The following is a 10766-nucleotide window of genomic DNA, read 5'->3' as shown; positions in this document are numbered from 1 at the left end:
ATGACGTGCCAAATAAAAAGACATACATCGAGCTTCTTCGAGATGAAGTCGAGCATGGTCCATCATTGTGACTAATCTCGTCATTGTGGATACTTCTAGCTAATGCTTGCTACTTACTTGACATTAATCAAACATTTCCATGTGTGAGGACCAATGCTTTTCTCAGCTTTTCTACAATTTGGAAAGAGTAAGGAATGATGATGTTAGCTAAAAGTATCCACACTCACTTGACATTAATCAAACATTTCCATGTGTGAGGACCAATGCTTTTCTTAGCTTTTTTCGTTGTATCCACCAAATTTTGCAAGGAAGGATGATGATGGAAGCCGAGGATGGTATGCTAGCCAGGTACACCCCCGACGTCGGGGGTCGCTTTTGCCAGCACAGAAGCGCAGAAGAGGAAGAAGAAAGAAGAAGAAGAAGCAAGAATACATACATACGCACACAGCATTCTTACGCGCGAGCCCACGCTACAGCCCCCCTTCGCCCGCCCTCTCACGCCATAGCCGGAATTCAACCAAAGGGTCAGCTTTTTAACCTCCTCTTTTTATTGCTGAACCCTAATCCTTTCCATCTTCCTTCCTCTCTGTCGTGTACGCGTCGGCCCCCGTGGCAGTGGACCTCCGATCTTACTGCGGAAGTTATGGATTCTCCTGCGCCCCTCCCCTTTTGAGAAGGAACACACCTGTGTTTGCGCACTGTCTGCAGCTATACAGATGTACAAAATAACGCAAGAAAGGGCACCCCTGCCGTGCAACCCTAGTGTTGGTGCACCCTGCACTATGCCTACTTTGCTTCGCTACAGAGGGTCAGTATTCAAGTGCTCTCTCAATTCAACGGGTCAGGATGATGCTCAGCGTTAGTTAGGGTTTCTTTGATTATTGTGGATTCACATTTGTTCAATGCCTGCAGGGATGGTGGCCTATGCCTGAGCTGAGCAGTGATGCATCCTTCCGAAAGGTTTGCCTCAAACAGGATGGATCATAGAAGCTCACAAAGTAGCCATAGGGCTCCATATTCATATGAGAGTCTTTTCAATTTAGATGTGAGTCCTCTTCTTGCCGAATTATGTTCATGATTTGCGTGCGTTGATCACGGGGGTTTGGTTGGTACCTCTTGTGCAAAAATGTGGCATGTCTCATTTCCACAACGCCATGCTTCTGCAGTTTAGAACGGCATGGCATAATTGCTGAATTGCCCTACACTTGTAAAGTGACTTGAGATAACTGCTGAATTGCCCTGATTAAATTGTTGCAATTATGTGCCTATGCTTTGTTGAAAACCCTATGCTAGGCTATTGAATTGTAGGCAAGTTTTCGGGAATTTGACAACTTTTTTCCATTCATTTTGGCCATTTTTATGCAGTCGGTTTCTAGCTTTCAACTCCCTCAAAGTGACATGGCTTCGAATCGGGGTAAGCACATTTAACACTTCTTGTATATTTTGGTTTTGCATTATAATTGGGCACTTATTCAATAGAGAAGCCAATGGTTGAAATTTGGTAAATCGATAGGGAGCCAGAGGAGGTTGTATGAGTCGGCAAATGGTGGATCAAAAAGACCAGTCGATTACAAATCTGAGATGACTTTGAAAAGGAAGAGAGTGCAAGTAGAAGCTGAAGCTGGTAGCAACACATCTCAACGGGACGATTCAGACAGTAATGACGAGATGGAGGATGATGTTGGTAGTGTTTCTGAGGAGCAATATCGTGGTATGCTTGGAGATCACTTGAAGAGATACAGAAGTGCTCAATTGCGTGAAGCTATGGCATGTCGGTTTCGCATAACCTCAAAGAAGAAGTCGGGTGATACTTCGGCTGCAAGTATGAACAGGAAGTCTCAGAAGCTTGACGATTATCAGGGGGCCTCCTATGTGCAGCATTTAGATAATGGGTTGCCAAATCAAGAGAAATTTGGTGCCCTTAACCTTCTTGATATTGGGGATGGTTTTTTATTTGAAATACCTCCCCTCTATGATCAATTGGCTCCTACACTTGGATTACCAGGCCTTGAGGCCCTTGAACTTGAGGAGCACATCCTCAATGGGCAAGCAAAGTTCGATGTTATTGTCTCTACAGTGACTTCAAGCCGCTTGGCAAAGCTGTGGAGAGCTTCAGAGCACACAAACAATCTAAGAAAAAGCCTAAGTTCTAAGAAGTTCTCGTTGAAAGTGCTTGAAGCAGTACCTGTGCCAGGGCCAAAGGACTTTGTTTCACAACCTGAGAGGCAGGAAGTATCTGGCACGTGGAGGCAGATTTTGTCAGAAACTGGGGTGGCAATCCAATGTGAGGTGGAGGTAATCAACAAGGGCGATGGATTTGAAGTAAGTACTACACGCACTCATCTGTGCCTTCATGAACTATTTGTCCCTTGTGCGTGCACATTGTTTACTGACACGGTGCATTTGTTTAAACTGGATATTTTGTAGCTTGTCAAGAGAAAGCTTCCGAAGAAAGTGGTTGATCCTGCGGTTGTGCTGCGAGAAGATAATGACAAAATTGGAAAGTTTTGGGCCAGCATTGTCAGGAAAGATCTTCCTAGACATCATCGGAACTTTTTGGCTTACTATAGGAAACAGTCTTTAGATGCCAAAAAGTTTGCCGAGTGTTGCCAACGAGAGGTGACATTCGAACTCTTTAACATTATATTGCTTCTAGTTTACATGGACGTTGGCCATTATTGAGATTCTTGTTATCTTTTTGATTGAAGGTCAAGTACAAGGGATTGCGATCACTTAGAGTCATGAAAGCAGCTCCAATGCGCATCAGAAGGCTGTCAAAGGATATGGTGCTGTATTGGAAGAAAGTGGACAAAGAGCAGGTATTCTAGTTTAAGTTTCAGCTATGTGGGGTTTTAAAACAAATTCTGTTTCTGTTTTGATTTTCATGGTTACATTCTTTTATTCTTTTGACAGCTATTGTGTTCAAAGTTAAGGTGTCATTCGTTTGTTTTGTTCGTGCTTTTTTGTGTTTTAGTTGATGTTTCTGCTGACTCACATGCATATCGTCGCATTTCCAATTCAGTTCTCCATTTTGTTCGGCCAAGATTTGGTTTGTAATTGCATTGAGATGAGCATTTTGCTTCATGTTTTTCTATGCCTCGGCTCACTGCCACCCACATTCCCAAAAGCCACCTCTGCTTTTCATCAGCATTTGTTTCCAAGGCCTATTCAGACAGCTTGCATGAAAGTAATTATCTTCTGAAGAAAGTGAAGTTTTCCTGGTTTCCCTCGTTTTCTATGTTTTAGGCCGAATTGAGGAAAAAGGAAGAGAAAGAAGCTGCAGAGGCCTTGAAGAGGGAAGAAGAGCTTCGGGAAGCAAGAAGACAACAGCAGCGTCTCAACTTCCTTCTCACGCAAACCGAGCTTTATAGTCATTTCATGCAAAATAAAACTGCTGCTCAGCCCACTGCAGGTTCTGAGATAGCAAGTGATGGCATTGCTCCTGATGCTGCCCTTAATCTAGCTGAGGATGCAGCTGAAGAGGCAGCTTTGAAGGAGGCAGCAATACGAGCAGCACAAGATGCAGCTTCTCAGCAGAAAGAAAAAACTGATGCTTTCGACAATGAATGCTCCAAGCTTCGTGATGATATAGAACCCACTGGGCTTACTGATACTGCTCCAGACATCGACTTACTTCATCCGTAAGTTTTACTCAAATTCATTTGTATGGGTTGAGGTGAGTTTGCTTCTCACCATTCAAGGCTGTTGCTTCTTAAGGTCGACCATGCCAGCGGCCTCTACGGTTTTGCAGCCTACGCTTTTTGAAGGAATTTTGAAGGAGTATCAATTGAAAGGCTTGCAATGGCTGGTAAATTGCTATGAGCAGGTATGAACGGAGCATGGTGTGCTCATGTTTCTTTTCTGCTTTGGCCAGAAGTGAATATTTTCTTCTGGACTTTGTGATCCAGGGATTAAATGGAATTTTAGCTGATGAAATGGGCTTAGGAAAGACAATACAGGCCATGGCTTTTTTAGCGCACCTTGCAGAGGTATTGTACCACTGTTTTGTGCATATGTGTAAGGAGGTAATTAAAATTTTCCATCTTATGCATCACATTTATGCAGGAGAAAAACATCTGGGGACCTTTTCTGGTTGTGGCACCGGCATCTGTGCTGAATAATTGGGCAGATGAAGCGAATCGTTTTTGTCCAGAATTCCGAATCTTGCCGTATTGGGGAGGTCTTCAGGAAAGGACAGTCCTCCGCAAAAACATCAATCCAAAACGGCTATATCGAAAGTAGGCATCATTGAATTTTTTGAGTTTCTGTGAAAAAATGTGTTGCTCATGTTCTGGTCCAGATAACTTTGTGCTTTATGGATTCAGGGATGCAGTTTTTCATATGCTGATTACAAGTTACCAACTACTAGTAACAGATGAAAAATATCTAAGGCGTGTGAAGTGGCAGTACATGGTCTTGGATGAAGCACAAGCTATCAAGAGTTCAACCAGGTTTGGACAACATGGATAATTTGTTTTGCAAGAAAAAATAAAGCAGCGAGCTCAAAAAGATCGTAGACTTTGCCAATTGCCCTAAAAGTATTCCAGGGATAGGTACACCTGACTGCACCCATGCAGATGTTGATCGACAGTAGATATTACCCGCTTAATGAGGTTTAAGTGGCGTTTTGGGTTCATAACCAGGGAGTTGCTATGATATAACAAGTTTTTTATTCATAGCGTATGGCCAGTGGTTATAACTCATTAATGCATCAACAGTGTTTGTCTTATTTTGAGTTGATTTCTTTTAGCAAGTACAGTCAAAGGCGTTTCTGGATAATTCACTTTTGGCTATGACTGGACAACATGAACAGTTCTTCACCTAATCCTTACTTCCGTAGGGTTCCATCAGGTCATGGTATCATGCAACAGATTGCATTCTTATCATTCCAACCAGATTTTAGCGTGCATTATATCACACCGGGAGAGTGATACAATCAAAACATAGTTTTTAATATCGTTAGCAGCTTATCAATGCTACCATCAAAACATATTTTGAAGATTTACTATGTTTGGGTAAATAAGGAGTGTTTTACTTGATTTATTGCTGTGTTAATTGGGCTACCAAATTTGTTCCTGTGTTTGTGTTATTTGTTCTCAATCTTATGACGACAGCTACTTGACTTTTTGTGGCATTTTCTGCTTTGAATTGTGGTATTACTCTTTACAGACTAGTGGGTTTTGTTGGAAGTGTAAATGCACGATCTCACTGCAAATTGCTTTGTTTTTCAGCATACGATGGAAGACTTTGCTCAGTTTCAACTGCCGCAATCGGCTGTTACTTACTGGGACCCCCATACAAAATAATATGGCAGAATTGTGGGCTTTACTACATTTTATTATGCCCACTCTTTTTGACAGCCATGAACAGTTTAATGAGTGGTTTTCAAAAGGGTAAGTCCAAAGCTTGTATGGTACTTTTGTTTGTATTGGCAGAATAAAGGTCATTGGAGAGTCCTGTTTCATGTTTTTGACAGAATCGAGAGTCATGCAGAGCATGGGGGAACATTGAATGAACATCAATTAAATAGATTGGTGATTGCTTCTTTTTTCTTGTCTTCATTGGGTGACAAATCTATATATGCCTTAAAGTGTTGTTGTTTGACACGCTATTCAGATTGCTTCCTTAAGAATCAATAGAATTGTCATCTTACAAAATCAAATTTTAATTACAGCATTCAATATTGAAGCCTTTTATGCTTCGACGTGTGAAGAAAGATGTCATCACAGAGATGACTAATAAAAAGGAGGTGGTTCTACCCTGCACTTTAAGCTCCCGCCAGCAAGCATTTTATCAAGCCATCAAAAACAAGATCTCTGTTGCAGACTTATTTGACAATAGTGGTGGTCATTTGAATGAAAAGAAAGTGTTGAACCTCATGAACATAGTGATCCAGCTAAGAAAGGTAACTCTTCTCTCCCACTTCCCTGTTTTCTGTTTGGCGTTATGGTGGTTTGTTATGGAGGGATGTGGATCCCTGCCAATTGTTTTGAACACACAATTTACAGGTTTGCAATCATCCTGATTTGTTCGAGCGGAATGAAGGACATTCATTTGTACAGTTCTCTGTCATGCAATCACCCCTTCTTCCCGCTCCTTTTGGCGAGCTTGAGAATGTTCATTATTCTGGTGGGCACAATCCGATAACCTACAAGGTGGTTTGGAGGATTTTTAAGATCTCTACTGTTAATTGCAGCCTTTCAAACTCTTATAGAGATTGTCTTCATATGATGTAGGTTCCAAAGCTTTTGTACCGTGATGGCATGTGCTGCCTGCCGTCTGTGAGCTCTGGTTCTACACAGGGGTTTGAAGAGAAATGGTTGAGCAATCATTTCAACATCTTTTCAGCAGTCAATGTCTTTTTGTCTATTAATCCTGAGGGTGAGAGCTGCACACAAGGACGGATGGTAAAGAGTGACTCTCTTGGCTTTACTAGACTCCTGGACCTATCACCTGGAGAAGTCAATTTTTTGTCGAGGTCAACAGTTTTAGAAAGGCTCCTTTTCAATTACTGGCAAGAGGATGATTGGGAAAGCTTTATAGAAGATCAGGTCTGTGATTTTGATGATGCAAGGCTTAGAGCTGTAAGCAAATTGCTGTTCTGTCCCATTCGATCAAAGCTGGCTGTCTTGAAGAAAAAGTTGGCCACTGGGCTCCCCAATTCACCTTTTGAGGCTTTGGTTGCATCTTTTGAGGACAGACTTTCAGACAATACAGCTCTTTTGCGGTCTGCAAACACATTCATACCAGCTGTGCGAGCTCCACAGGTAACACTATATATTCTCATTTCACTCTTATTTGGTTTACTGGCTTCATGACATTCAGAACAAAGGAACCTTTCAAATTGTGTTTCGGTAAGATATTGCGTTTAAAGTTAGTGTAGATTGAGCAATCCCCTGCTTGAGTTGGTTCTACTAATTTGAGCCTACTATGTTTCAATTTTCAAGGCCAGGAGAGGAACAGCAACATTTTCAATGTGTAGGATGATATGCAATGCTTGGGGCATCATTCAAGGTTGTTTGGAGTAGGGTTTATTAAAGTCCTGTCACTTCCAGGATACTTCAGAATGCAGAGATGATGTCTGCTCTAACCATACTAACTATCATAGCTAGGGTAGTGCAGGCTAATTTTTGGCTTGTCTCAGGAGACCCACTTCCGAATCAGAAGGATTTCTATCTGGTACAGAGTCCAGACATGCCTTGGCCTTTAGTCACTCAAGGTAGTAGCTTCGGTCATTTTTTGTGATCATGAAGGTAGGAGGCAGCCTGTGGATAGCTTAGACCACAGGTTGAATCTTGAACGGTGTGAAGATAAGCGTCCCTTCTTTCCCCTTAAGAAGCTATAAATAGTAGTGATTATAAAGCTTTGTGACCTCTAATGTTTTGAATGAGTTGAGTTACTAAGCAGCTTCTTTCGTGACCTCATGGATAGTATACGCATGAGATTCAGTCGTGATAATAGAAAGGACTTAGACCAGTTAATTAAGGGGGGTAGGCTGTTTTGCTTGTCCTATTTTGCAGTTTCTTTTTCAAAGTTCTAGTTTACAGCAGGCTACGGCTCTAAAGCACAGCGTTGTTCTTGTAGATTGAGATCTTGTGTTCAGATCGAGGTTTCACATGTCAGAGAGAAGAAGAAATGCAAAATCCCTGGATTAAAAGGCTGCTGGTGGGTTTTGCAAGAACTTCCGACAGAAATGGGCCTGCTGTCCCACCATCGCCTCACCACCTTATTGAGGAGCAAGATTTACAAGTTCATTCACAGCAGCCATTGCTTGGTTTGCCTTACGAGATTTTTGGGTCGTCTCCACCTTTACAAAGTTTCGACTTCGCAAAAATGCTCATTGTAAGTGTCGTCTTAACTTTTACTACTTACGAGATGTTTTGCTATACTTACAGAAGTGAGTTTGTTTGTGGTTGATGTAGGACTCTGGTAAGCTTCAAACTCTTGATATATTACTGAAGCGATTGCGAGCTAACAACCATAGGGTCCTTTTGTTTGCCCAAATGACCAAGATGCTCAATATCTTGGAGGTATGTGTCTTATCTTTTTAGGTTGTGATTGATCTTCAAGTACTGCAAGAAGGCTTTTTTTAAGAATGGTAGTGTATGAAAAATCAGTGTCTTTGGTCTTCATTGGTTTTAATCTCTCTGTCAGCTATATGGCTTGTTTTGGTGAGTGCTCTTAATTGAAGCTTATGAATTACGGGTGAAGAATGTCCATCCTTTTTCTAGTTTTTCTGTGATCATGAAATTACCCTTTCTTGAGCGAACTTTTCTGTTCTAGGATTACATGATTTACCGGAAGTACAAATACCTCCGATTGGATGGCTCATCAAGTATCATGGACCGCCGAGACATGGTGAAGGACTTCCAGCACAGGTAATGAAGGGGCTTTCTTTCTGTTATGACCAAGGTCTCTTTCTTTCGATTCTGACCCAGGTCTCTTTGTCTTTACCTTTGAAAAAAATTCTTCCAAATGATTTTGCAGGGGGGATATATTTGTGTTTTTATTGAGCACGCGAGCAGGTGGCTTAGGTATTAACCTGACGGCAGCTGACACTGTTATCTTTTATGAGAGTGATTGGAACCCGACCATGGATTTACAAGCCATGGACAGAGCTCATCGGCTTGGGCAAACAAAGGAGGTCAGCATGTGGTTGCTTTGCCATGGGTAAATTTGAGATGATGAGTGGGCATTTGTACTCACACTAGTTGTATCAACAGGTGACTGTTTACCGCTTAATATGTAAAGGAACAGTTGAGGAGAAGATTGTAAAGCGGGCCAGTCAAAAGAATACTGTGCAGCAGCTTGTCATGACTGGGGGGCATTCTCAGGGTGATATTTTTGAAGCTGAGGAGGTGGTATCTCTTCTTTTAGATGATGCGGAGCTCGAGCAGAAGATGAAGGATCAACTTCTGAGGCACAAGGTAGTTGTTTTTCAGCTTATGCAGTTTGTGTAAGAGCTCAATGGTTTATTAACCAGAAAGTAAGCCATGTTACACTGTGCAGATGCAGGATAAACCGGAGGCAAGGAAGAAAGGATGGGGGGTAGTGACGGCTGGCACTAAGCATGTAAGGCTAGATGCCGAGGGTGGTGCGTCACTTGAGGAAGAGAGTGCTGAAGGAGAAGGAAATGCGGAGAAAACTGCCGAAAATACCGCCCCTCCAGCCAAATCGCGGCAGAGGAAGGTAATTTGTCAAAAAGATTTGTAGAGGGATGGACGAGGAGGGTGTTTGGGAGCTGTCTATTGTATGTGCTTTTGCTCAGGGCAGGGTGGATTGAGATTTACGTGCTTTTGTTGGAGGGAGGAAGGGGAAGGGGGGGGGCGGGGGGGGGGGGGGGGGGGAGGGATGCACATTGCATGTGCCTAGAATATTCATACATTTATATGTTTGTTGTGTAATTCAGTTGATTGTTTATGCAGAGAAAAAGTGATGTTGAAGGGAAGCCTCCAAGGCCACCAAAAGCTCCGAAGACCAATAGAGATCACAGGGATGGAAAAGAAGGTAGGAATGTCTCAGAGCTGCCAACCAAGGTGAGAGGGAGGACAAAGAAGAGTGCCTCTATAACAGCCATTGCAAGTGGTAACCAAGAGAATCACCAAATTTCAACCAATGGTGAATCCTTCTCAGAGAGCTCAGCTCATCTCTTCAACATGGAGAACGAGGAGGGCAGCCCAGAAGATGGATTCGCTGATGGTTCATCCTTCTCTTTGCATAATGATAATTATTATGATGAAGCATCATTTCTTTGAAAGAAGCTGAGAGGCCAAGGTCACGGTCTTCTATCATTGTTTTCAAGCATCTTTCCAGTCACAGATGAAAAAAAATCTGGATGGCGTTCTTCTGCTGTCATCTCTATCGATTCTACCACGGGAGTATTTCAAACTCAGCTTTTGGATGTTTGGAGGGCAGCAGCAGAGCAGCAGTCCAAGGAGGGACGCTGAGTTATTTAATTGGTAGACCCATTGTTTTGTGTACCGGTGGTTGTCGAGTTAAAATTTTGGTTTATAACTATGTTTTTGTATCGTTGTTAATTTATCGAGGAGGTGGAATGATGAGAAAATTCATCAACCTTCTCTGCCAGTCATCTGTCGTGGTTCTATGTTGGGCAGTCTTTTAACTCTCTTATTTCATGTAACACTACTGGCACTGGCTGTTCTACCGGATGCTCTCATGATAGAATGCGATCAATGACATGTCGCACTCTAGTGACACCATGGGTGAGGAAGTATCCCCCATGTTTGTTAATATGTACCTGTTAACTTCAGTCTTGGAGTGGTTCTTGTTCAGTAATTTAAAACAAAGGGGAACTGAACAAAGGATAGAAGAGCATACACATTGCGATAGTCGTTAAATGTGTAATCTAAGCTTTTAAGGCGTCGAGCTATGGGTGTTGAAAGCTGCAAGCCCTATCGCAGGGAGCTTCAGCCATTGGCTGTGGTGGCTGAAGGCTTGACAATCGTGTATAGAGCTCCTTTGCCATCATCAGGGTGCTTTGGTTCTCGGTATTTTGGGAAAACAGAATGAAAGGGTATTTCGAAAGAAAGATCTTTGGGAGAAAAATTGACTTGGCTGAGTAAATTGTATTTAGTGTGAGGTCAAGACAAAAGTTTCTTCATCAAATTGAGTACCAAAGTTTTATTCAAGATGGTCCAAAGACACTCCAACACGACGTCATAGTGTAGTAGACTTTGATTACATTGTGAGGATGCACCATTTCCAAATATATGGAACTCTAATGGTTAACACTAGTTCAAGTGTGT

General features: G+C 42.3%; 1 protein-coding gene across 2 annotated transcripts; it reads left to right on the top strand.

Moving 5' to 3' along the window:
- The first annotated feature begins 299 nt into the window (after nucleotides 1–299).
- INO80 (DNA helicase INO80-like protein) lies at nucleotides 300–10270 on the top strand. Of its 2 annotated transcripts, XM_086521992.1 has the most exons (23): nucleotides 300–808; nucleotides 913–1045; nucleotides 1366–1414; nucleotides 1514–2322; nucleotides 2428–2619; nucleotides 2709–2819; nucleotides 3247–3641; nucleotides 3718–3826; nucleotides 3909–3989; nucleotides 4066–4238; nucleotides 4326–4451; nucleotides 5232–5393; nucleotides 5477–5534; nucleotides 5675–5905; nucleotides 6009–6155; nucleotides 6237–6767; nucleotides 7585–7842; nucleotides 7923–8030; nucleotides 8284–8378; nucleotides 8488–8644; nucleotides 8724–8927; nucleotides 9010–9189; nucleotides 9426–10270. In XM_086521992.1, the coding sequence occupies exons 2-23, from the start codon at nucleotides 944–946 to the stop codon at nucleotides 9753–9755; spliced, it is 4608 nt and encodes a 1535-aa protein (XP_086378118.1). In that variant the 5' UTR covers nucleotides 300–808; nucleotides 913–943; the 3' UTR covers nucleotides 9756–10270. The 2 variants fall into 2 exon arrangements, with proteins under 2 accessions (XP_086378118.1, XP_086378119.1); XM_086521993.1 differs by lacking the exons at nucleotides 300–808; nucleotides 913–1045 and having other exon boundaries at nucleotides 1360–1414.
- The last annotated feature ends 496 nt before the right edge of the window (nucleotides 10271–10766 follow it).

Source organism: Adiantum capillus-veneris, chromosome 10 (genome assembly GCF_014529385.1).
Source record: "Adiantum capillus-veneris isolate H3 chromosome 10, ASM1452938v2, whole genome shotgun sequence".
Taxonomy (NCBI): Eukaryota; Viridiplantae; Streptophyta; class Polypodiopsida; order Polypodiales; family Pteridaceae; genus Adiantum; species Adiantum capillus-veneris.
This window is presented reverse-complemented; position numbering and strand designations above follow the sequence as displayed.